This window comes from Balaenoptera ricei, chromosome 15 (assembly GCF_028023285.1).
Source record: "Balaenoptera ricei isolate mBalRic1 chromosome 15, mBalRic1.hap2, whole genome shotgun sequence".
NCBI lineage: Eukaryota > Metazoa > Chordata > Mammalia > Artiodactyla > Balaenopteridae > Balaenoptera > Balaenoptera ricei.
In genome coordinates, this window is record NC_082653.1 from 62,305,848 (window position 1) to 62,333,015 (window position 27,168).

At 40.0% G+C, this 27,168-nt stretch overlaps 1 protein-coding gene across 1 annotated transcript in view; it reads left to right on the top strand.

The window, feature by feature from the left end:
* Positions 1 to 750: 750 nt before the first annotated feature.
* ERCC4 (ERCC excision repair 4, endonuclease catalytic subunit) overlaps positions 751 to 27,168 on the top strand; it is a 34,145-nt gene continuing 7,727 nt past the window's right edge. The window contains exons 1-9 of the mRNA XM_059897640.1: positions 751 to 975; positions 2,294 to 2,474; positions 11,110 to 11,305; positions 12,189 to 12,396; positions 14,375 to 14,555; positions 15,557 to 15,685; positions 17,291 to 17,401; positions 20,308 to 20,905; positions 22,677 to 22,769. Of these exons, the coding sequence (XP_059753623.1) occupies positions 769 to 975; positions 2,294 to 2,474; positions 11,110 to 11,305; positions 12,189 to 12,396; positions 14,375 to 14,555; positions 15,557 to 15,685; positions 17,291 to 17,401; positions 20,308 to 20,905; positions 22,677 to 22,769 (1,904 nt within the window). The 5' untranslated portion in view covers positions 751 to 768. The remainder of the gene's footprint in view (positions 976 to 2,293; positions 2,475 to 11,109; positions 11,306 to 12,188; positions 12,397 to 14,374; positions 14,556 to 15,556; positions 15,686 to 17,290; positions 17,402 to 20,307; positions 20,906 to 22,676; positions 22,770 to 27,168) is intronic.

The window sequence follows — 27,168 nt, forward strand, 5'->3', positions numbered from 1 at the left end:
GTATTTTTAATTTTCTAACAATGAAGATTGGGGAAAAGGGACGTCGACACAGAACAATTTCTCTAGTTAGATAACAGGCGTTTCTAGGTATACCAATACTACCGAAGGTGTCCCCCTAGTGGAAGACGGGTCGCGGCGGCCGCTGGAACACCTGATTGCGACTTTTCACATAGCTAATTGTATTCAAGACTTTCCGAGAGAAACAAGAGCCTAAAATTAGTAAGCTATGCTGCTTATTCAAAATTTTTTTAAAAGAGGGGCCCATTGCAAAAGAAAGGAGCAAACCTCACCCTGGGAAGCAGGTGCTACCAATTCTAGGCGCAATCCTTAGATTGACAATTAACTTTTTCAATTGTCAAGGTCGGGGAACTAAGCTTCTTGGGTTTAATTCTCCCCTCTCGCTTTGTGGTAGCTTGTGTTCCAGGTCCAGGTCTAGGTCTAGGTCTAGGCCGCCTGACTCTCAAATCGAAGGTACAGACAAGGTGAAATAACTGAAGACTCCTGGGGCGCAGCCTGAAGCCTGGAAGAGACACCTGTTGGGAGCGCTAGCACCTCCCCGCGACTCTACGAATCTTCGGTTCCTCTCGGCTCCTCTCAGCTCCTCTTCGGCTGAGTTCGGCCTCGCTCGTCTTCCAGGGCTCGGCTCTCTTCGGCTGCGTTCGGCCGGCTCTCGTCTCGGACTCGGCTCTTTTCGGCTGAGTACGGCCGGCTCTCGTCTCGGACTCGGCTCTCTTCGGCTACGTTCGGCCGCGGCCCTGAAGGGCGCCCATGGAGCCGGGCTTGCCGGCTCGAGAGACAGCAATGGCGCCGCTGCTGGAGTATGAGCGGCAGCTGGTGCTGGAACTACTGGAGGCGGACGGGCTGGTAGTGTGCGCCCGCGGGCTCGGCGCGGACCGGCTCCTCTACCACTTCCTCCGGCTGCACTGCCACCCGGCGTGCCTGGTGCTGGTGCTCAACACGCAGCCGGCCGAGGAGGTGCGGCCGCCCGCGCGGGGGGAGGGGACCCCGGGAGCGCCGGGGGCCTCCGGAGCAGACGCAGGCCTCGGCGCGGAGGCCAGGCTTCTGAGGGCGATGCGGGTCCCTGACGCGGGCGGGAAAGCGTTGAATAGGCGTCCCTGAGACAGATGCAGGCCCCTGACGCGGGTGCGGGGACGCTGAGACGGTGGGCGGGGTCCCACGGAGGAGGCAGGACCCTGACACGGGTTCGAGGACCTGAAAGGGTTGGAGGGTCTCTGAGAGGAGTAGGGGAGTCATTTGAGAAGCGTGGAGGTGGGAGGGATTGGAGGTCTCCGAAGAGGGTGGGGAGTTGCCTGGTGGAGGATGTGGAAGGGAATGACGAGGCAGTCCTAAAGTTGGGTACTAAGGGACTGGCTGGAGGTAGAGGAGTGAGGTCGCTAAAAGGGAACAGCGATGGGGATGGAGGAATCTCTGAAGGGAATGGGGAGACGTGAAAGGAGACGCTGAGGCTGGGGAGAACCCTGTAGGGAAGAGGAGGGACTGGGGGTTCACCCGGGCTGTGGGAAGAGGGGCGTAGGGTCAGAAGGGAGGGGAGCTGGAAGCTGAGGGCATTGGGGAAGGGTACCTGGGTTAGGGAGAGTGGAGAACACTGAGGAAGACAGAAGGGGGATACACCTCTGCTGAGGGGTAGTGACAGGTGACACAGCTTGATCTGACAACTCTGATGAGCCCTTAGATACCTAGAGCAGATGGCCAGAAGGAAAATGCCCCCTGAGAAGAGTGACCACACACTCCTTGACTGATCCATCTAGGTATCCCTAGTGCTTGACTAGGGCTTAGCACAACACAGGGCCCCCCAGGAAAGGTGGTATCAAACTTAAAGGACCAAGGGTCCCATTGACATGATGAAATCCCCTCTAGGGTGGAGCAGGACAGAACTAATAGTCTAAAACAGCACCTGGGGAAAGGATTCCCTTGTTGTCTTCTCACATGGTATTTACACTTGCTTGCAAAGTTGCCTCTGGTGGGCAGTATTTTCTAGGTAGCAGAAGTCTTTTAACTCAGGATTTTAAAAGTCTTTTTTGTTGTCGTTAAACTGCTAATAACATCTCAAGTGCAATGAGTCCTTAGTGCAAACCCTAAAACAAAAACAAAACCTTAGATAAATGTCGATTGTTTGGTTGATCAGCGTAAAGTAGTAATTTAGTTTGTATGTTCATTATTAAGTTCATGATCTCTGAAAAAGGCAGCATATCATTTTAAATACAAATACTGGTAACCTAATAAAAACTGCCCTCTATTAAACGGTCTACTAATCAAGTTTGATTTAATTTAGGAGTATTTTATCAATCAGCTGAAGATAGAAGGAGTTGAACATCTCCCTCGCCGTGTAACAAATGAAATCACAAGTAGCAATCGCTATGAGGTGTACACACAAGGCGGTGTGATATTTGCAACAAGTCGAATACTTGTGGTTGATTTCTTGACTGACAGAATACCTTCAGATTTAATTACCGGTAAGAATTTGAAGCCTTATTGTTATTTGTATGTATGTTTGCACTTTCTTTTTTTCTGTATGTGTCTGTTCCCTCTGCTAAACTCTAAACTAGAACCTTCTTGTGAACAGCATTGGATGTTTTTGTTCAACATTGTGCTTCCAGGTGTTAACACAATACCTGACACATTTTGGATGCTTAGTAAATATTTATGGCCTGAATAAGAAACTAAATGTAAGATTGACGTTTCCTTGTTTTCTAAGCTCATATTCAGTAAATACTTAGTAATTGACAGGCATTTGCTTTTAGAAACTACTCAGATTTGAAATGTTTATAAATATTCTTGATATGTTTCCTAAAATAGTTTGGTTTTCCTCTTTAAAGATTATTTTTTTCCCATGATTTGAAATTTTCAAAAAAATTTTTTTCAGTATAGTGAGCATACAATATTATATTGGTTTCAGGTGTATAGTAATTCAGTATTTTTATAGATTATGCTCCATACAAATTTATTATAAATATTGACTATATTCCCTGTGCTGTACATTACATCCTTAACTTGTTTCTTTTATACCTAATAGTTTGTACCTCTTAATCCCCTTCACCTCTTTTGCCTCTCCCCCCATTCCTCTCCTCACTGGTAACCACTAGTTTGTTGTCTGTTTCTGTTTTGTTATATTTGTTCCTTTGTTTTATTTTTTAGATTCCACATGAAAGTGAAAACACAGTATTTGTCTTTCTCTGCCTGACTACTTCACTTAGCAAAATACCCTCCAGGTCCATCCATGTTGTGGCACGTGGCAAAATTTCATTCTTTTTTATGGCTGAGTGATGTTCCATTGTATATATATTCCACATCTTCTTTATCCATTAATCTATCCATGGACACTTTAGTTGCTTCCGTATCTTGGCTGTTGTAAATAATGCTTCTATGAACATTGGGGTGCATATATCTTTTTAAGGTAATGTTTTTGTTTTCTTCAAATAAATACCCAGGAGTGGAATTGCTGAATCATATGGTACTTCTCTTTTTAGTTTTCTGAGGAACCTCCATACTGTTTTCCATAGTGGCTGCACCAATTTACATTCCCACCAAGAGTACACAAGGGTTCCTTTTTCTCCACACCCTCAAAAAACACTTGTTATTTCTTGTCTTTTTCACAACAGACATTCTGTTAGGTGCGAGGTGATATCTCGTTGTCTGTGTCTGTTGGCCATCTGTATGTCTTCTTTGGAAAAATGCCTATTCAGATCCTCTGCCCATGTTTTAGTCAGGTTCTTTGGTTTTTTGATGTTGAGTTGTATGAGTTTTTGGTATATTTTAGATATTAATCTCTTATTGAACTTATTGTTTGCAAATATCTTCTCCCATTCAGTAGGTTGCTTTTTCGTTTTGTTGGTTGGTTTCCTTCGCTGTGCAAAAACTTTTTAGTTTATTTTTGTTTTTGTTTCCCTTGCCTAAGGAGACAGATCCAAAAATTATTGCTAAGACAGATGTCAGAGAGCATACACCCTATGTTTTCTCCTAGGAGTTTTATGGTTTCAGGTCTTACAGTTAGGTCTCTAATCCATTTTGACTTTATTTTTGTATATGGTGTGAGAAAAATCTTCTAATTTCTTTCTTTTACATGTAGTTGTCCAGATTTCCCAACACCAGTTATTGAAGAGACTGTCTTTTCCCCATTGTATATTCTTGACTACTCTGCCGTAGATTAATTGATCATGTGCATGAGTTTATTTGGGAGCTTTCTATTTTGTTGCATTGATCTCTGTGTCTGGTTTTGGGACAGTACATGCTGTTTTGATTACTGTAACTTTGTAGTATAGTCTCAAGTCAGGGAACATGATACCTTCAGTGTTGTCCTTTTTTCTCAAGATTGCTTTGGCTATTTAGAGTCTTTTGTGATTCCAATCAAAATTTAGGATTATTTGTTCAAGTTCTATGAAAAATGTCATAGGTATTTTGATGAGGATTGCATTAAATCTGTAGATTGCTTTGGGTAATATGGACATTTTAACAATATTCTTCCAATTCATGAACAAAGGATATATTTCCATTTATTTGTATTGTCTTCAATTTCTTTGATCAATGTCTTATAGTTTTCAGAGTACAGATCTTTCACCTCCATATTAAATTTATAAATAATTTAATTTACTTAATTTAATACCTAAATTTATTCTTAGGTATTTTATTCTTTTTCATTCAGTTGTAAATGGGATTGTTTCTTGATTTCTGTTTCTGATACCTCATTCTTAGTATATAGAAATACAACAGATTTCTATATTAATCTTATATTCTACAACTTCACTGAATTTACTGAATTTATATATTCTAATCGTTTTTTGGTGGAGTCTTAAGGGTTTTCTATATATAGTATGTCATCTGCAGATAGTGAGTGTTACTTCTTCACTTCCAGTTTGGATACCTTTTATTTCTTCTTCTTGTCTGATTGCTGAGGCTAGGCCTTTCAATATTATGTTAAATAGAAGTGGTGAGAGTGGACATCCTTGTCGTGTCCCTGATCTTAGAGGAAAAGATTTTAGCTTTCACCATTGAGTATAACATTAGCTGTGGGTTTGTTATAAATGGCTTTTATTATGTTGAGATATGTTCCCTCTATACCAACTTTGTTGAGAGTTTTTATCATGAATGGATTTTGAATTTTGTCAAATGCTTTTTCTGTATCTGTTGAAATGATTATGTGATTCATATCCTTCATTTTGTTAATGGTTCAATATCCACAAATCAAGGTTCAATATTGAACTATCCTTGCATCCCTGAAATAAATCCCACTTGGTCATGATGTATGATCCTTTTTATATGTTGTTGAATTCAGTTTGCTAATATTTTATTGAGGATTTTACATCTATGTTCATCAGGGATATTGGCCCTTAATTTTCTTTTTTTTGTAGTATCTTTGTCTGGTTTTGGTATCAGGATAATGCTGGGCTCATAGAATGAGTTGGGAAGTGTTCTATCCTCTTCAATTTTTTGGATAGTTTGAGAAGGATAGGTATTAACTCTCCTAAAATGTTTGGTGGAATTCTCCTGTGAAGTCATCTGGTCCTAGACTTTTCTTTGTTGGGATTTTTTGGTAGTGATTCAATTTATTACTAGTAATTGGTCTCTTTAAATATTTATTTCTTCCTGATTCAGTATTAGAAGATTGTGTGTTTATAGGGGTTTATCCATTTCTTATAGGTTGTCCAATTTGTTGGCATATAACTCTTAGTATATTCTCTTATGATTATTTGTATTTCTGTGATATCAGTTGTAAGTTTGTTTCTTTCAATTCTGATTTATTTATTTGGGCCCTTCCTCTTTTTTTCTTGATGAGTCTGGCTAAAGGATCAATTCCTTTAAATAGGAAATTAGGTTGTTTATTTGAGTTTTTTCTTGTTCCTTGAGGTAGGCCTGTATCACTATAAACTTCCCTCTTAGAACTGCTTTTACTGCATCAGATAGATTCTGGAAAGTTATGTTTCTGTTTTCATTCCTCTCAAGGTATTTTTTAATTTCCTATTTGATTTCTTTGTTGACCCATTGGCTTTTTAGTAGCATCTTATTTAGTCTTCATGTGTTTGTATTTTTCCATTTTTCTTCCCAAAATTGATTTGTAATTTCATACTGTTGTGGTTGGAAAATATCCTTGATATAATTGCAGTCTTCTTAAATTTACTTAAGTAAGGACTTAAGTCTTTCTAGGGTATTTTTCATTTTAGTTATTGTATTCTTCAGTTCTGATTGGTTTTTTTAAATATTTTTCTAGTTCTTTGTTGAAGCTCTCACTATATTCCTCTATTCTTTTCCCAAGTTCAGTGAGCATTTTTATGACTCTTGCTTTAAACTCTTTATCATGTAAATTACTTATCTCTGTTCATTAGGGTTTTTTCTCAGGACTTTATCTTGTTCTTTTGTTTGGAACATATTCTTCTGTCTTCTCATTTTATTTGACTTTCTCTGTTTGTCCCTATGAAGTTAGGCAAAACAGTTACCTCTCCCAGTCTTGAATCCATGTCCCTGTGTGGGAGTGTCCCTGTGCAGTCTGCGTGTGCCCAGTGGTTTTGGTGAGAGAGCTGAATATGAAGAGGGCACAGGCCGCGTCTTCTCCCAGGGTCCACTGGCAGAGCCATCTTGGTGGGGGATAGGGCTGGAGCAGGAGGGGCTGGATTAAGAGCTTGGTGTAGGCTGGGGTGGTCAGACAGGGCCGCCAGAGCACCAGGCAGTTTTCAATCTGCTGCCTCTGCTGAGACTGGGAGCAAACAAGTCTGTGCTTACTCACTGTCTTCAAGAGTGGAGTCTTGGTTTCCTACAGCCCACTGGTTAGCCCCACTGGTTTCCAAACCAGCCAGGGGGGCCTGTCTTCCCAGTGCTGGACCCCAGGCTAGGGTATTGATGTGGGCCTCAAACCCCTCACTCTTTAAGGAGGATCCCTGAGCTTGTGACATCCCCGTCCTTTACTGGGTCACCCACCAGGGGCGTGGGTCCAACTAGATCTCTTTTCCTCCCCTCCTACCAGACTCCATGGGGTTCTTTCTTCACAGCCTTGGTTGTAAAAGAGCCGTTCTACTAGTCTTCAGGTCGTTCTCAGAGAGTTGCTCTGCATGTGGTTGTAGTTTTGATCTGTTCATGGGGAGTGGTGAGCTCAGGGTCTTCCTACTCCAGCATCTTGATCCCACCTCTCTCCCATGATTGAAATTAAACCAATTAGTTGCTTAATTATTTTGAGAAGAATGATTTAATTTTAGCCAGAATTAATATAGAAAAGGAGTCATTTTTCATTATTATTTGTCCTTTTGGAAACCTTTTCTGATTTCCCCATGCTTCTCCCCAGTGAGAGCACTTCAGAACACCACACTGTATTTGCCTATTTATTTGTCTGTCTCGCTCATGAGATGACAAGCTTCCTAAGAGTAAGGAACAACTTGTTCATCCCAGGACAAGTAACTGGTACATAGTAGGCACCAAACACATACATATTGGGTGAGTGATGCATGTATTTACAACAATTTTTAATGAACTTTCGAAGGGCAGAGAGGTTCTGGAATTCATAATTGTCCTTCCTACCATATCTTTCACGTTGCCCTGAACCTAGAAGACCCTCAAGAAATATTTAATGCATAAATGTATGAATGAATGTTTTATATGGTTCATGGTGAACTGATTATTGGAAAGTTTTGTTATACTTTTGTATTTATCATTGTTATAAGCTCTGGCAGGGCTGTACAGCTGAGGTCAGACTCACTTGACTTTGAAGGGTAATGCCACTGCTTACAAGCAAGTTACTGTACTTAATTTTCAGAAGCCTCAGTTTTCTCATTGCTTAAATTGAGAAAATAGTGCCTTGTAAAGTTATCAAGGATTAAATGAGGTAAAATAAATAATTGCTTAGTATACTGCCTGGTACATAGTAAATCATAAATAATAGCAAAAAATTGGCTCTTTATAACTAGAAATCTTGATACATTGTAAAGTCTTTTACTGTTTGCTGCTTTCTTATAAATTTAGCTTTATGTTTCCTTATTTTTTCAGTTGATAAAACGAAAAAAAAATGTATTGAAATGACCACTAGATGTCAGTATTACTCTGTGTCTCCCAGTAACACTTCAACCTAATTAGGCAGAGAGCAATCTGAATCAAAGAAATATCCAAAGTATAGTTTATAGGTAGTTCCTAATTAAAAAGTGCAAAATGCCATTCCTGTTTCTGATCAAGTCCCAGCCAGTAATGAAGCTGGAGCTGATACTGCTGCTTGGCTGAATGGAATGCAAATGAGTGGCAGAAATGAATTCCTTCAAATGCCACACCCCCTGGGATCATCCTGTACCCCCTCAACCCCCCAGCCCCTGGAGGAACTTTCACCATAGCTCTTACGGACCAGAGTGTCCCAGAAGCATGGAACCCCCTAGAAAATCTTGAATGTACCAGCCCTAACTTGTTCCCCTGTCACTACCCAATGTCACCACCATACCCCACCCTAGGCGTCCCTGCCAACACAACTCCTCAATAGTGGGAGAACTGTGAAAATATCTCCCCAGATTGTACTTTCAAAAGAATGGGGCAGGAGAATGCTTTCATTGTTAAAACAGATCCTGACATCTCTAAATAGAACTCAGAACACACTTTCCGTGGGAAACTTTAAAAAAAAAGGTTACATGTTAGATTTGTGTACCCGGTGCTGTAATTCAGCTTTATATTCATTCAACATTATTAACATTAAATGTTAGTAAACGTTGCGTTGAGTAACCGTCCCTTATTTGGCAGGAATGAGGTTGGTGCTGAAGACAGAAAGACGACAGGACGGTAGGGTGCGCTCCTGAGTTAGGTGGCTTCTGGGTCTGAGCTCACCTTCACCAGCTGCCAGCTGTGTGACCTTGGGCAAGTTTCTTCATTTCTGTATGACTCGGTTTTCGCATCTGTAAATTGCAGACGTAATAGTACCTTCCTCCTAGGATTATTGTGAGGATGAACTGAGATAATGTATGTAAAATTCTTAGCATCACGCATGGCACATAGTAAGCATTCTCTGATTACTACTTATGATGTTCTGGTCCTCAAGCAATTTAGTGGAGGAGACAGGTGTAAAGAAGTAATTACAGTGCAGCATGAGATACAAAGTGTTGTGGGAGCATAAAAATGTGGGACTAGAATTGCCCCAGAAACCTAACCTGCTTGTATTTTTTTAAAGGGGGCAGTGTGGTCCTCGGATGATGTCATTTAACAGGAAGGATATGGCTTTGTTCTCAGGCACTCATGATTTGGAACCTTTTGTCTGCCATTTGCTTGCGAAGTGACCTTGGTCAAGTTGCTTCCCTTTCCTGGTCTCATAGTAATACCTACCCCATAGAGTTATTGTGAGGATTCAATGAAATAAAAATCTATAGAAGTACCTAACCCCAGTGCCCGGGATAGAATATTAGTTCTCTTCTCCTCCTCCTTCTAGATTCCAAAAGAAATGACAACCTTTTGGAGCATACCATTTTCTTAACTTGAGATTCACCTTTTCTTTTGAAGTCCATTTTTATTATTTCTAACTTTATGTCATATTTCAGTCCAGGACAACAACTCTGGCCCAATAGAGTACTTGGAAAAACCTACCTGCTAGGTACGGAATATTTTATGAGCAGTAAATTAGTTATGTACACATACTGGTGTTACTGAAAATCTTTTGTCTACAAAGTCCTAAATAGCACTGTTAATTTTTACCATATTTGAAAAACAGTTTGCTTAGCTAGAATAAATTTTAGCTCCATCCACCTCAATCTAAAATTTAAACACCAAAATAGTAGAATCTGAATTGAGTCTATTGAACTACTAGGAGTCTTGGGTTACTATTGGTGTCATCTTCCAGATCCTAGGAGCGATGAGAGTGGGAGCAAAAACATGCGAGTGCATTTATAGCAAATATATATGGTAACTGGCTTGGTTTAGGTCTAAAAGACTGAGAATTGTCATAGAATAATTGAGTTTTTGATCCAGAAATGACATCTATGCACTCTTATGTCATCTCATGTCTCTCCCTAATTTTCCATGAATCCCACTGCACCACAATGGCATGTGTGTATCGTACATACATATGAGAGATCATCTGGTCCAGTACTCTAATTTTATAATTAAGGAAACACATATGGTTGTCCTTGTTTTTGAGATTCAGAGGTGTCATTATCACACCCACCCCACAAAACAGATGTTTAAGCATATTCGTTAAAGATTTTTATTTCAGATGGACTAATTTACCTTTCAATTGAGTATACTCTGATTCTGAAAGTTGAATTCTTCTAATAAGTGATGGAGATGTTGCCCAAACTTCTGAAAGGCAGCTATTTTGCATAGTTCACATCTGACTCATACATAAAAGAATGAGTGACCTGCTTTGCTTTCAGAAATTCTTCCTCCACCAGGCCAGACATGCCCCACCCCAGGGCCTTTGCTCTTATCATTCCCTTGCCCGGAACTCCCTTGGCCCACATGGTCACAAGGCTCACCTCCTCGTCTCCATCCAGGCTTTACTCACTTAAGACCTCAGTGAGGTCACCCTATCTAAAATTGCAAACCCTAAAAAATACAACAAACTAGTGAATATAACAAAAAAGAAGCAGACCCACAGATACAGAGAACAAGTGAGTGGTTACCAGTGGGGAGAGGGAAGGGGAGGGGCCAGATAGGGGTAGGGGAGTAAGAGGTACAAACTATTATAAGCCACAAGGCTATATTGTACAACACGGGGAGTATAGCCAATATTTTATAATAACTATAAATGAAGTATAACCTTTAAAAATTGTGAGTCACTATATCGTACATCTGTAACTTATATTGTACGTCAACTGTACTTCAATTTTTAAAAAGATTAAATAAGAGAATTGCAAACTACCACCCCTCGCATACTCTTCTCTCTTCTTCCTCTGATCCGTTTTTTCTCCTCAGCACTTATCCCTTCTAACCTACTAAATATTTAACTTATTTGTATTGTTTATTGTAAATGCCACAGGACAGCTTTACGTGTTTTGTTCATGGCTGTATCCCCAACCTCGAACAGAGCTTGCCCATGCTCAAGTAGGCATTCAAGAAAACTGTGATGAATCAATGAAAGCGAGCATGAAAATGACACGTCTTTTCTGTACTTTAAATTATGATTCCCCCCTCCACCCTGCCCAGGCATCTTGGTGTATAGAGCTCACAGAATAATCGAGTCTTGTCAAGAAGCATTCATCTTGCGCCTCTTCCGACAGAAAAACAAACGTGGTTTTATTAAAGCTTTCACAGACAACGCTATTGCCTTTGACACCGGCTTTTGTCATGTGGAGAGAGTGATGAGAAATCTTTTCGTAAGGAAGCTGTATCTGTGGCCAAGGTAAATAGCATTATGTGACCAGTTTCTGCGAGAGAACCTGCCAGAATTTAATTTTGCCCTGTAATGTAAAATTTACTGTCATTGCACTTGATACACGCTAGCCAGGTTCATAACAAGTGCATCCAAATATAAATAAATGGTCACCACATTTGTGATTCTTTTAACAGGAGAGAGAGATTTGATAGTTATTTTTCTGGTAGCCCAGGGCTATCACTTTCTTGTACATTTAGTGAAACCACCCAGGGATCTAGAGGCTCACATACACAACAGCTTTAGGTGAACTGCAGATTTACTGGCTAAGATTCCAACTTCCACTTTGAGGGAAATAAAGCACCAAGATTTTGAAAAATTTATGTAAATTTCTAGGAAAAACATAAGGTATCAATTTTCAAAGCATTTTGCAACCTATGCTAATATGTATTTTGGTTATACTGTATGGTATTTGAGAGTAGTTATTGCAGTCTTTTTCCTTTTCTGATTATACCTTACTTCAGGGATTGACACGCTTTTCCTGTAAAGGGCCAGAGAGTAAATATTTTAGGCTTTGCTGGCCATGCACCTGTCACAATTACTCAACTCTGCTGTGACAGTGTGAAAGCAGGCATAGACAATACATAAACAGTGGGCGTGGCTGCGTGCCAATAAGACTATTTGTAAAAACAGGCACTGGGTTTAGCGCAGACCATAATTTGCTGATCCCTGCCTTATTTGAGTAATACTTCCATTCATAGAGGTTGAAAGTATTCCTGAAAACACTGTCATTTGGCTTTCCGTTTTGTTTCTTAATTGCAGTTACAAAAAGCTATTAGAGTATTAAACTGAGACCAGAAACACATAGCTCTTGCAACTCTAGAAAAAATTTGAAAAATGTTTGTCTCTTTAGGTTCCATGTAGCAGTAAACTCATTTTTAGAACAGCATAAACCCGAAGTCGTAGAAATTCATGTTTCTATGACACCTGCCATGCTTGCTATACAGACTGCTATTCTGGACATTCTAAATGCATGTCTAAAGGAACTAAAATGCCATAACCCGTCGCTTGAAGTTGAAGATTTATCTTTAGAAAATGCTATTGGAAAACCTTTTGACAAGGTACTCTATTTCTTTTCCTTTTTAAGCACCGTTTGTTATGTTGTAATTTTTAAGAATGCAAGTTATTTTAATATTTACAATGTTCTTAATAGGAATTTGCTGTTATTTTTAAATTAAATTGGAGGTGATTTAAAGTAGTTTCTTTGGTTTACTGGAAAGTAATTTGTAGTAGAATACGTTGATTGGCATATAAGCACAAATTTTTGCAGTTACATGGTGATTATCTCTTAAGTGTATGTAAGAGAACGCTGAATAACATTTTGCTCTGAAATAGCACCATTTGGATAGCTGCAGGTAGAAAAGTTTACATAAGAATCCTTCAAAATTTATGATCTCTTATTTGGAATAAAAATAATTTGGATGAGTTTTGATTACTGAGGAATGTGAAACTTGCTCTGTCTTAAAATTACATTCTGAATTGAGAAAATGGTAAGACTTTAGTGCAAGGAATTTTTATCTAACTAATTTTTTCATCATAGATCAATATTAATTCCGATATGTAAATGTCTAAGATTGAATTGTACCTACAGAAAATGCTGACTTTTTAAAAATTCCAGGCAGCTTTTTTTTCATATTTTGATAGAACAAGTTCTTTTCTTTCAAACTCTGAATCAACCTCTTTGTCACTGGAAGTAATGCATATTGATTTTTAAAAAAAGAAAATTTAAGTTCTCATTTTTCTGATTCTGCCAAAGTCATTTTACTATGAAATAATGATACATAAAAGTAATTCCATGTGTTGTGTGCCTCTGTTTTTAAAGTAAAGTTATTATAATTTAGTGCATTGTATACCAAAAAAAAAAAACTCTGACATTCTTTTGGTAGAATGTATATGTCCCTAGAAAACCAAAATATAACCAGATATGTTTTGCACTAAATTTCTGTTTATCATCACCTGCCCAGTGAAAGTCAAAGTATTGTTTTAGGTGTTCTTTTAGTAACCAAAACAAAATATAGACATAATTTGCACTTGTTAGAAAATTTGTAGATGATTTTACAAAAGAAGCATGTAGATGATTTTTACAAAAGATGATATACAAAAGAGTTATATGTCCCAGTTTATCTAGGACAGTCCCAGTATCTGCCTGTTATCCTGGAGTAATTATTAATAGTATCATTTCATTTTCACAAGAGTTCCAGTTTGGACAATAGATTATTTGGTCATCCAAATATATATTACTCCTGCTCAGTATTAAACATGTTAGACAAGATGCTATGTAGTAAAACCGCTTCTGAATCATGCTACATTATCCCTTTTAGTTACAGAATCAGCTTGTGAAGGAAACGTGCATATGTATAGCTGTGGATATGTAGATACCTACATAGTATATACATAAAGCTGTTCTGTGTTTTAGGCAACTTCAGGATCTTAAAAAGTATTCAAATTTAGTTAGTTGTTAATTTAACAAATATTTTCCTATACATGAATCACACTTTAAGAAAAAAACTAAATATTTTATTATACCAACAGACTAAGGTCCACTGTTATTTAATTTGATTCCATGTAGTTTCCCTAGTTTATGTGCTCTGCTTCCTCGTGCAGCTGGATCTCACATCTCTATCCACCCAGGATGGGGTCTCGACCAAACTTGGCAGAAATTGAATGTATCTGAGCTACATGCTTTCATTCTTCATAAAAGCAAATAATTGATCATCTGATGTTTATCAGGCCTTTTTTCTCCTAATAATGTAAATATGGGTAACTATGAATTGAGTCTATCTGATCATAAAGATTCTAGTGATGACACTCTGCTCTATATTTGAAAATTTAAACATTATTATTAGAATCTTATGAACTTAAATTTTCTATCCACTTCCTCAGGAGATCATGTTTTATTATTGTGGCAAAATATACATAACAAAGTTTACCATTTTAACCATTTTTATGTATACAAGGGATAATGTTTGTTGAAAGTATAATTTGTATTATAGCTATATTGAACATCTTTTAGCAGTCCTAATTTTTTTCTTGTTTTAGACAATCCGCCATTATCTGGATCCTTTGTGGCACCAGCTTGGAGCCAAGACTAAATCCTTGGTTCAGGATTTGAAGATATTACGAACTTTGCTGCAATATCTTTCTCAGTATGATTGCATCACATTTCTTAATCTTCTGGAATCTCTCAGAGCAACAGAGAAGGCATTTGGTCAGAATTCAGGTGGGAGATAAAAATACTAATATTATCCTAAGAGCTCATTTGAATGAAGTACTGGGTTTTTGGGGGGAATCAGGTGTGGGGAGTGCTATATTCAGCTACATGGTATACTAAGATTTCAAATTACCTTTTATGTTCATAGCACAAGGATGTAGGTTTTATTGATAGCTAATGTTTCCACTTACTTCTGTTCTGTATAATAATAAATATTCATATCCATTCCAAGCAATTTTATTTCTAGAAAAGACTGTATATCACAGGCAGTCCCCAACTTAGAAATAGGTTGTGTTCTGGAAGTTTAGTTGTTATGAACTTAAAATTAATATTCCCCGAAGAAACAGGAAGGGAATATGGAGTTTCATCAGCTGAAGTGCTGAAGAATGAGAAGAAGATGTTTGTAGGGAAACATACATACACGGCTGTCCACCGTCTTGTTTTTCTACCAGTCACATCCTTCCCCCACTACTGTGATCTTTCTCACTGTCTGGGTAAACCAGTGTTTTCTAAAGTGTGGTCCAGGGGCCCTGGGGCCAAGATTTAATACAAATAATATTTCTTAACTGCTTCACCAGGAATATTCTTGAGTAATAAACTACAAATGCATAGCATTGAGGAACATACTGACTGCTAGTATACTTTGGTTCCACTGCCTTCATCTGTGCTTGGGCACCAGCAGCGATACCCGCCGATGCTTTTGCACCATCATTGGAAATGTCAACACAGTGGAAAAAAGTCAAATAATGAGTTAGTATTATTATGAGAGTAGTTTTGAGGTCACAGACCCCTTCCCCCCTAAAAACATCTTGGGGGCCCCCAGGGGTCTATAGGCTGTACTTTGAAAACCAGGGTCTAGCCAAACAGTGACAGAGGCCATAACAAGGGAGAAGGTGTGGTTGGGAGATGAATAAGCTGGTGACCGGTTGATAAACAGATCATGTGACCTTCAGAGATTCTCTGAAGTAAACTATAAATTGAAGGCTTTTTTTTTAAACTTTCCTTATTAGGTTGGCTGTTTCTTGACTCCAGCACCTCAATGTTTGTAAATGCTCGAGCAAGGGTTTATCATGTTCCAGATGCCAAAATGAGTAAAAAAGGCAAACTGCCTGAAAAACTGGAGATTAAAGAAGAGCAAGGTATCTTGTATGCTTAAGTCTTCAAACGTATCTTTTATTTAAGTATTTGGTGTGGAAATGCTTATCAAGTTACTACAGTATAACTTTAAATCTCCTTCGGCTGTGTGAAAAATGTGTGACTGCATGTTAATTATATGTTATATGTAACATATATAATGTATGGTAAAAGTATTTGGTATGGATTCATTGCCAGGGGATTCCAAATAACAAATGCCAAATATCAATCAAGAGTATTCTTGCTAGGACTTCCCTGGTGGTCCAGTGGTAAAGAATCCGCCTTCCAATGCAGGGGATGCGGGTTCAATCCCTGGTCAGGGAACTAAGATTCCCACATGCCACGGGGCAACTAAGCCTGCATGCCACAACTGAGCTCGCACGCCTCAACTAGTGAGCCTGTGTGCCGCCAACTACAGAGCCCATGCGCTCTGGAGCCCTTGTGCCACAACGAGAGAAGAGAAAACCACCATGCCACAACTAGAGAGAAGCCCGCACACCACAATGAAGAGCCCGCGTGCTGCAACGAAAGATCCCGCACGCTGCAACGAAAGATCCCGCACGCTGCAACTAAGACGTAATGCAAAAAAGAGTATTCTTACTACTACGTAGGAATTATAGGTTTTTTTTTTAACTTCGGAATAATTACTATTTGGGGACTTGAAGTCTTAGTGGGACGTTTTAACATCCGTTTTAGCTTTTAGGGGACATAAATACTAGAATGAGGCAAATAATGGATTTTATTTCACACTCATCTAGTAGGTATAATAAATATCGTTGGTTTTTTTTTTTTTTTTTTTTTTTGGCTGTGTTGGGTCTTCGTTTCTGTGCGAGGGCTTTCTCTAGTTGCGGCGAGCGGGGGCCACTCTTCATCGCGGTGCGCGGGCCTCTCACTATCGTGGCCTCTCTTGTTGCGGAGCACAGGCTCCAGACGCGCAGGCTCAGTAATTGTGGCTCACGGGCCTAGTTGCTCCGCGGCATGTGGGATCTTCCCAGACCAGGGCTCGAACCCGTGTCCCCTGCACTAGAGCAGGCAGATTCTCAACCACTGCGCCACCAGGGAAGCCCCTAGTTGGTTTTTTAAAGCATGGGATAGGGTTAATGTTTACTTTCTGCCTAGTTCAAAGGTCTATTTCAAAACTTAATTAAATACATTAGTAATATGTTTGAGTACTTACAGAAATAAAAGTTTTATTGTTGTCTGCTTATATCCCATGTTCAGGATTGTGAAAATCTTGGGTATTTTAGAAATAATAAATACTGTTATTTTAGAAATAAGAAATACCAAGTCCTTTATTTTGTGTAGCAGTTTATATATAATGTCACAGTTGACAACTAACACATAATCATCTCTTACTAGTGACAACGCATATCACTTTCTCTCAAGGCATTATGGAACCTGTGTTAATGTTGGTTTGAAGTGTCTTCATTTAGACCATAAGGAGACCTTTCTCAAAGAAGCAGATTCTATCTATAGAGTATTATGAAGGAAGCTCAAAGGAGTGGGTTTATGGAATGATGCCTGTGTTATCTGTTGTTTTAAAAGCCTTTGGAATACTTTATGGATAAATATTATCACATAGAATGAGGTTGTCTTTTATTTCTATACAGAAACAAGAAAGGAACTGGTCCTAGAAAGCAACCCAAAATGGGAAGCACTCTCGGAAGTATTGAAAGAAATTGAGGCAGAGAATACGGAGAGTGAAGCCCTTGGTGGTCCAGGTAGGAAAAAAGGAGATGATGATATTTGCGTTCAGAATCTAGCAAATGAGTTTTTTTGATTAACTCTTTGCAAATAATTTATACTGTTATCTTCTTTATCAAATGTAGAAGAGTAAGTGCCACATGAACACTGAAGTCTTAGTGACAAGCGCCTGTCTGTTCATTTGATGTGATTTTCTCCAGGTTGAATCATTGTATATTCATGAAAGCAGGTTGTTTCACTGGTTGGGTTCTCAGGACTTCTATTTAAATGTGCAACTAATCAACTATTATATATAGAATGGATAAAAACAACAAGGTCCTACTGTATAGCACAGGGAACTATGTTCAATATCCTGTGATAAACCGTAATGGAAAACAATATAAAAAAGAATGTGTGTGTGTGTGTGTACAACTGAATCACTTTGCTGTACAGCAGAAATTCACACAACATTGTAAATCAACTATACTTCAATTAAAAAAAAAAAAGATGCAGCAAAATCTCTACATACATATTTACCAGGCTTTAAATCTGGAATCCTCCAGGAGAAAGCTAATGGGCTTAAGTTTTAGGTTCTTAGCAAGTGTCTTTTCAAAGAAGCCTCAACTGTATTATGGAATGACATTGACCTAGTGCTAAAAAAATTTCAAGTTTTAGGGCTACTCTCTTCAAACACAAGTATACTAGTAGACTGAACCTGAACTGTAGACTGAACCTGAATTAAGTTTTAAAAATACAACCAGATAGAAAATAAAACTAAATTTTAAAAAGTATCTGTTGAGGGGAGTATGTGGCACATATACACAGTGGAGTGTCGCTCAGCCACGGGAGGAGACGCAGTTGAGCTGTTTGTGGTGGGTGGACGGCCCTGGGGTCTGTCGTGCGGGTGAAGTGGGTCGGAGGGAGAGGAGCAGGTGCCGTGCGCTGGCGCATGTGTGTGTAACAGAAAAAAGAAAGAAAAAGGGGCGGCTCTGAGGAAGCTAGGGGCAGGACAGGAGTGGAGACGCAGGCGTGGAGAGTGGACCTGGGGACGTGGGGAGGGAGAGGGGTGGGCTGGGACGAGGTGAGAGAGTGGCACTGACATGTGTACACACTACCAAGTGTAGGATGGATAGCTGGTGGGAGGTGGCCGCACAGTGCGGGGAATCGGCTCAGTGCTTTGTGACCACCTGGAGGGAGGGGTGGGATGGGGAGGGTGGGGAGGAGGTGCAGGAGGGAGGGAATGTGGGGATGTGTGTGTGTGTGTGTGGCTGATTCACTTTACTGTGGAGCAGAAACTGACACACCATTGTGGGGCAATTGTGCTCCAGTGAAGATGTTAAAAAAAAAAAAAAAAATCGGGCTTCCCTGGTGGCGCAGTGGTTGAGAATCTGCCTGCTAATGCAGGGGACACGGGTTCAAGCCCTGGTCTGGGAAGATCCCACATGCCGCGGAGCAACTGAGCCCGTGAGCCACAACTACTGAGCCTGCGCGTCTGGAGCCTGTGCTCCGCAACAAGAGAGGCCGCGATAGTGAGAGGCCCGCGCACCGCGATGAAGAGTGGCCCCCACTTGCCGCAACTAGAGAAAGCCCTCGCACAGAAACGAAGACCCAACACAGCCATAAATAAATAAATAAATAAATATTGAGACTTTGAACCCCTTTAAAGCAATAAAGGCAAGCACATAATCCTTATATGAGTAATTATGCTGTGATATTATCCCAGAACTTATGGTGCTGTGATTTAAGACCCAAAGTCATACATGTGCACTTAGAAAAAAAGCATAGAGAATAAAGAAGGGGAAAAAATTACATCTAGCAGCCACTGTTAACATTGGCATATTTCCTTCCTGGTTTTCTTTTGTGTATTTTCTGTTTCACATTGTTAAAGTTATAGTGTAGATATAATTTCTGGATATAGAATTAATGAGCCAAATGATACTGACATTTTTAGAGTTCTCAAGTCATATTACCCCATTGATTTATAGAAAGTTTTTATCAATTTTCATTTCTTTTGGAAGTATAAGAGCTTATCTTTTTTCACCCAGCTAGCAATGACTGGCGATTCTGTATATATTTGTGTGTGTATCTACATATATTACATGTGTATAACAATTTTATTCATTTGCTCAGAGAAAAATGTTATCTTGTTTCAAATTTTGATGCTTGGGGAGCTCAGTTTTTTCTCAGATGCATTTCTTCTTTTGTGAATTGTCTTAGTTTGCTTTGCTGGTTTAGAGTGTGTCCTCAGTTTGTATCAGCTTTTTATATATTAAAGATATTAACATTTATCATAGTTGCATAAAGTTGATTTTTTGTGTTTAGCTTCTTTTTTTTTTTTAGGCAAGAAGTGGATTTATTTAGAGATGCACATTCCATAGACAAAATGTGGTCCATCTCAAAAGGCTTGGGAGCAGCCTGTCTTTAGCTTTTTTAATGCAGTTTTTTATTCTCATAGAGTCAGTCAATTGATTGATCAATTGATATCTTCTCACAGATATCAGTCTTTTCTGAGGTTTCTTCCATTGCTTGTAAGCCTGGAAAATCATCCTCATATGGGGGGGGAGATGGAAAATAGTCATCTTTTTTTTCATGATGTATCATTTAACATTTGACTGTATAATCCATTTGGAATTTATTTTGGTATTTCCAGATCCTCTGGAAAATTATTAATTAAAAAGAGCTTCTTTAAAGCCTCCATTATACCACAGCTATACTTCCGTAAGACACTAAATATTTCTGGCTTCACCTTTATCCAGAAGATTTAAGTAATCCTGCCAGAGAGGTGAAAGCCTTTGTTAAGCATCCGAGACCCTTTTTAAACAACTTGTAAAGTATCTTTAGCGCCAAGTGGTGAGCTGTGTCTCTGTGGGGGAAGGGACGAGGGGGTGCGTGGGGTAAGGCGACAAGTGAGGTAATCAGGACATAACGCTGTTTCTAATTTTAGGACACGTTCTCATTTGCGCAAGTGATGACAGGACCTGTTCCCAGCTGCGAGAGTACATCTCTGTCGGAGCAGAGACCTTCTTGTTGAGGCTCTACAGGAAAACCTTTGAGAAGGACAGCAAAGCCGAAGACGTGTGGATGAGGTTTAGGAAGGAGGATGGCTCAAAGAGAATTATGAAATCCAACAAAAGGCCCAAAGGCCTCCGAAACAAAGACAGGGCTTCTGCCAAAGAGAGGGCTCTCAAAAAGAAGAAACCAAGGCTGACTTTAACTCAGATGATGGAACAATCTGAAGAACTGGAGGAGGAGGGGGCTGTCGAGGAGGGCTGTACGAGAGACCTAAGCAGTAGCCCTGAAAGCTGCTTAGAAGAAATTAAGCACGAGGAGTTTGACTTAAACGTGTCCTCTGATGCCGCGTACGGAATCATGAAAGACCCCCTCACCATTATCCACCCACTCCTGGGCTGCAGCGACCCCTACGCTCTGACACGGGTGCTCCACGAGGTGGAGCCAAGATACGTGGTCCTGTACGACGCAGAGCTGACCTTCGTGCGTCAGCTTGAAATTTACAGGGCAAGTCGGCCCGGGAAACCCCTGAGGCAAGTTGTAAGGAATATGAACTGCGATCTCATGGGTTTCAATTTCACAGTTCTTTAGGATTTAGCACAGATAGACCAGTTGCCCATGGGCTTTCTTATCTTTAACGTTACATTGTTATGATGTTGGTTGAGTTTATGAAACCTTACTTGGCATTCTGATCAGTCTGGGAAGTACGAGTCTGGAAAGTACGCATGGGAAGGAGGTCGAATGTTGTAGTGGATCCAGGAATCTTAGGGAATGACCCCCTTCTTGTTACTTGCTCTTCTGCTGTTCTGTGCCATATTCTTTATGCATCGGTTGTAGCCTATGGGGCACCGTCTCTGAACAAGCCTAGGAAATTTACAATATCCTAACTTCTACCAAATGTTAATGTAATTATGACTCAGCTAAATTTCATAATTCTAAAACATCTTTCTTGTAAATCTGAAAAAGTGACTCTAAGTTACAGCCACATAAAACTAAAGTATTTGGGGAATTATTGTACCACGTTTTCTTGAGTTTCAAGAAATATCAGATGAGAAAATGATGCCTCCCAAAGAATATAGTGTTCTGGCTCTCCAATTATCTGAGGGAAATAAACGGCAAAGTTAATGTCCTGAACTCAGCCTGAACCAAAAGCAGAGCCAAAAGAAACCTTTCTAGCCAGTTTAACGAATGCAACCTTTCAGAGTAGAGGTGAACGGAGGAGGTGGACCAGAAATAACGCAGGATGAAGAGATGAGACAAAGCTGGTAAAATAATTATAGGCTGATAAATTTTTCATACTTTGCTGTTGATCAACATTGGAGATAGCTTGTGTGCACAAAAGTTCTCTGTTGCCTGAATATGGAATAGTGTGATATTTAGAAACAAAAGGTCAGAACCAGAAGGGACCTCAGAGTTCAACCACTTGATCCATCAATGGGAAACTGAGGCCCAGAAATGGTGAATGACTTGCCCTTGGCCACATGATACATTCGTGGAAGAGCTCAGGTCTCTGGACTCATTGGCCAATGGTTTTTTCCCTGCCTGCACTTCAAAGAAATATAAACTAGGAAAATGAAGACCAAAAGAAAAATCGAGGGCTAAAAAGGGAAAATGTCTCTGATAGAAGGTGAAGAAAAGGGGCAGAGGAGGTGCTTCATTCAGCTTCTTAGCAACCAGCAAGATAGGAAAGCTGGCTTTTTCTAAAAGAATATGTCAAATTATTTCTTGAGGAGCTTGATATAATCCATGTCTTCTCTGTCTGTGTGTTTATATAAAATGTGTGATGACTCGGTTCTGTTAAGACATGAATAAAAAGGAACTGAGAAATTACTTGTGAAGATAAAGGTCATATAGATTTCATTTGTTTATTTTTCACTAACATGAACTTTCATAAGCTGGCCTTTATAACCACCATCCAACTTTTTAAACGATTGTTTGGCAGAGATGCAAAGAAAAAAATTGAAAAAAGAGAAGCCGCTAAGATTGTGTTTTCTGATTTGTTTATAGTTATGAGGAAAGAATTATTCTATCCCTCTTTGTTATATTTCAGTGTTTACCTAAACTCTGTTCCTCCTTTTGATGAAAGAAGAAGAAAAAAATAACCCATGTGGTAATGAGACCTTTAACAGGTGGGGTTTAGGCTGCTTAATTTTAGTAAGTGTGTGATTAATGGAACCTTTTCTTCTCAGTCAAATATTTATTATTTGAACACTCTAGGTTGCTGATTTCAAATGCCATGCTCTTCCTTCCAGGGATTAAAAATTATGTGTTTGCAGCCTAAAAGAGTTCTGTGTTAACTTGCAGGGTTTACTTTCTTATATACGGAGGTTCAACCGAGGAACAACGCTATCTCACTGCTTTGCGGAAAGAAAAGGAAGCTTTTGAAAAACTCATAAGGTAAATACGTAGAAGATCAGTATGAAGGAATCAAAGGCCTTTGAAGATCCAGAGGCTTCTCTGAGTGGGGGAATATCTACTAGCCCTCAGGAAAGATGGAGAGAGGAAGCTGCTGGGGAGGGTCACATCAAGATGCACCTGTAGTCTGATTCACTCCAGGGTTTATATACATCAACACACATTTCCTTTTCTCTTCCCCTGCTTCTCCACCATCTCCAGTTGCTTTTCAGGGGTTTAATAGAATATTAGAAATGTGAAGAAAACTGCTTTTATGTTTATAAAGAAATATAACATAAAACACCAGCAATAGAACTGAAACACTCTCTCCCCCTCCCCCATGTACAAGATTTCTCCCTTCCCTTGGAATCATGATTTTTTTTTTTCCCTTGTAAAATTTCCATTGTCCATGGGTGGGTGACTGCTTTACTGTTTACTGGGAAATATTTTTATGACCTGGTCAGTTCAGATCAATAGAATCACTCTGGGAAAATATTTTTTTAAAGGTGTGACATTGGTCTGAACAGATGTGTGTTTTTTGAGAATGAGTAGCCTTTAATGTTCCAAATCCAAATAGAAAAAGGTTTTGGTTTAAGGTAAGGAAAATGTTTCTAATTGAGATATTCACAAACTACATGGCTACCTCTTACTCCTGCAAGCATTTGAGAAATCTAATAGCCTCCCCCAAGGGATGTCATCAAGGAAATGGCAGCCTGGTGAGAGAAGATGGATCAGATGCTCTCTAAGGAGCCCCAGCAGCCAGGGCAGGGGCTGGACAGGGCATCCTTGATCTGAGCCAGAGAAAAGGCTAGACCGGAGGAGACTATGGCCTGACCTGGCAGTGACTGGGCCAGACCAGTCTTTCAAGCCTCAGACATTGGCAACATATCAGTGACAGCGAGAGGGCAGAAATCATTTTTAGTGGCAGTTAGCCAGCCAGGACCTAGACAGAATTTCAGAATGGACAGCCATCCTTCAACACTGGCTGTGGGCTCTCAGTATATGCTTAAAATATGCAGATACCCCAGTTCATCCAGGGCATGCGTTCCCAGAAACAGGAGTGCTTATTGAATCAGTGTCCTTGAGTCCCTTTGAAGAAACTCAGCACGGTTCGTGGGCAGTTCCCTTCCCTTCCTATCCTCTGTGATTGTGGCATGCCTTAGCCATGGATTCTTACAGCTATTGGTCCTACAATTATTGGTCAGTCCTTTCAGCTTATGAAAATATGTATATTTTTATTTTCAATTTTGATTGGAGCATAGTTGATTTACAATGTTGTGTTAATTTCTGCTGTACACAAAGTGATTCAGTTATACATATGTGTACATTCTTTTTCATATTCTTTTCCATTATGGTTTATCACAGGATATTGAATATAGTTCCCTGTGCTATACAGTAGGACGTTGTTGTTTATCCATCCTATATATATACTAGTTTGCATCTGCTAATCCCAAATTCCCCAAACTTCCCTCCCCTAGCCCCCTCCCCTTTGTGAAGTCTGTTCTCTATGTCTCCGAATCTGTTTGCATTTCATAGATATGTATTTTCTATTAATGTGCTCTGTGGGATAGTTTATATGTGTGTACATATGCTTTTTGAAAAAGTATTCCAGAAAGTGTTATAACAAACCAGGTATTATGCAGACTACCTCTTCTTGTCTAGAGCCTTTAGCGCCTCTCTGTGTCTCCTAGACCTTCATCTCCCAAGACTCAAACAGTCAACAGATATTTCTTGAGCATCTATTATGAGCCAACCCCTGTGCTAATGTTAAAGTGCTGGAGTCACAGTGGTGCAGAAAAAGGCTCTGTCCTGCCTCCTAGAGCTTATCCCCTAGTGGAAAAGACAAACATTGAATGATTATGAATAATATCATAAATAGACATGGGCAGAGGGCGGCGGGCTGCAAAGGTAAAAGAAAAGGGTATCCTACGAGAGTCTGTCAAAGAGATCTGACCCAGTGTGGGATGTCAGGGACGGCGTCACTGAAGGAGTGACCTTTAAGCTGACCCGTGGAGCATGTGTGCTGGTTGCTAAGTGGACAAGGTAGGCCGGGGTTCCTGTTGAACGAGGGTGTGTGTGAAAGCTCAGAGGTGCGCAAGGCCTGTTAAGGATTTAGAACTTGACTCTGTAGCCAGTAAAACGGCACTGAAGAGTTCTAATTAGGAAAGTGACATAGAGTATTTTTTAAAGGCTCTCTCTGGCATCAGACTGAGGAATGGATGGAGCAGGGAAGGAGTCAGGAAAGCTGTTGCAATTGTCTGATAAGAACCGGTGGCAGCCAGGATTAGGTTGATGGAGGGAAGGGGACAGATTTAAGAGATATCGAGGAAATGGCATCAAAGAATTGGTGCTGCTGGATGTGGGCCAGTACCTCCTAATTGCTCCTTCACTCTTTTTAAAATATCCTTTGCCTAAGGCTTCTCTGATTAGAGTAACTGTCTCTAAATCACAAATGAGCCCATGGAGCTAAGATATTCAGATTAGGTTGTTGGTGTTCATGTTGAGGGTCCCCAAGACCACCCTCAGGCTCAGTGATTCACCAGAAGGACCCACAGGAGTCAGAAAAACTGGTATTCTCACAGTTATGATTTATTACAGGGAAAAGGACACAGGGTAAAATCAGCAAAGGGAAAGAACACACAGGGCCAAGTCCAGGAAAATCCAGCATAAACTGCTGAGTGTCCTCTGCCCGTGAAGTCGCAGGAACGTGCTCAATTCTCCCAGTGGCAGCGTGTGACAGCACACGCTCAGTGTCGTCCACGGGAAAGCTTACCCAAGACTTGGGGTTCAGCGTTTTTATTGGGAGTCAGTCATATAGATATAGTACTCAAGTGACAGACTCCAGCTCCCTGGAGCAAAAACAGGTATTCACTAGAAATCACACTGTTGGCGTAAACCATCTGATCACACTGGTGCCGTGTGGTCCCAGGCATATAAAAACCCTCTTATCAGGCGTTGTATTCCAAGAGCTCAGACCTCAACTCCCAGAAGCTGGCCAAGGGCTTCTGGGAAGACAAGCTGAGGAGACAGGCCTTTCTTGGGAATGTGCAGGGGTTGAGCAGCCCAGGCCTGCTCCCTTAACCCTTTCCTGCACAGTGTTGTAGCCAAGGGGGGCCTGGTAGGCTCTGAGTAGGTGAGTTTTATGCTCCAGGCCTCCTTCCCGTGACTGCCTCTTCTCCAGTGCATCAGAACCTGGCCTAGAAAAAGAGTGGATTGTAGCCAGGTATCGGGGACCACATTGCCATTCCCGGCTTATACAAGTGATTTTACACTCGAAGGGCTCAGTGTCAAGGCTCGGGTAAGCCTGACACCTACTGGAAACTTCACTCAGCAGAACCGGGGGTACGGACTTTCTCCTATGTTTCAGTCTCTACAGTAATTTCCATACCAGGTTTTGATGTCATTTTATCTATGGTCTGGCATAATTTTATAAACTCTCAGTGGTGATTGTCTACTTATTATGTTAGATCTTCCCATATTACACAGATAGTTATGCCGTTCAGAATCTTAAGATATTTACTTTCCCAGAAAACTTGGGGAATTTGAGAAGTGTTTGTTTTGAAAAGCAAAATATATGTGAGGCGCATGGCTGAAAGAGCATTTGCACTAAGCCTGGACTTAGAGAAAAATTTAATGTGAGACCGAGGGAATGTGCTTTTGCCAGGACCTCCATGAGTGATGTTGTAAGAACAAAAGCAATGCTACTATTTAAAATAACCAGAGAGGAATGAATCAGGCGAACTGGCAGTGAAAGGACTGTGTGACTGGACCAGAGATCAGTAGGTTACAGATGTCAAGTAAAGAGAAAGAAGGTTACACTTGTAAGTATTGCTAATAAAATGCTCCCTGCGTCCAAAAATTCGTAATAACATTCTGAGTATACATAGTTTTGGAGAGGTCACCACTTTTCAAAGAAAAAGGTTATTAGCTTATTTGAAATTTTACAGTTAGAAAATATGATCACAAAATGGGTTAGCGTGAGGGCTTGAATAAACGCCCATTTGAAGAGACTTTAGTCCGGTGTCTCCTCCCTGTGTTGTCACGTTGTACAAGCTCTTCAAATATCACTGAAGATGTTAAGGCAAAATTAAGAAACCACAGTACTTTAAGTGGAAATAGGGACCTGAATTGTTTAATTATTATTTTGTGTCTGTCACATAGAATAACTTGAAAAATTATGCAAATGTAGAAAGCAAGAGACTGAATGTAAGTCTGGCAAATTTCTGTTAAACTAATTTGAGTTACTGATTAGGAAGACTTACTGTTTTCTTCACAACCCTGGTTTCATTTCAGGAGTATATTTTTTTCTCAGATTCAATTTGCAGTTATAACATTTCATAGCAAACTAGCTGTTTTTTAACAGTATTAACTGAAACAGTTGTGGAATCATTTGAAAGAAAAT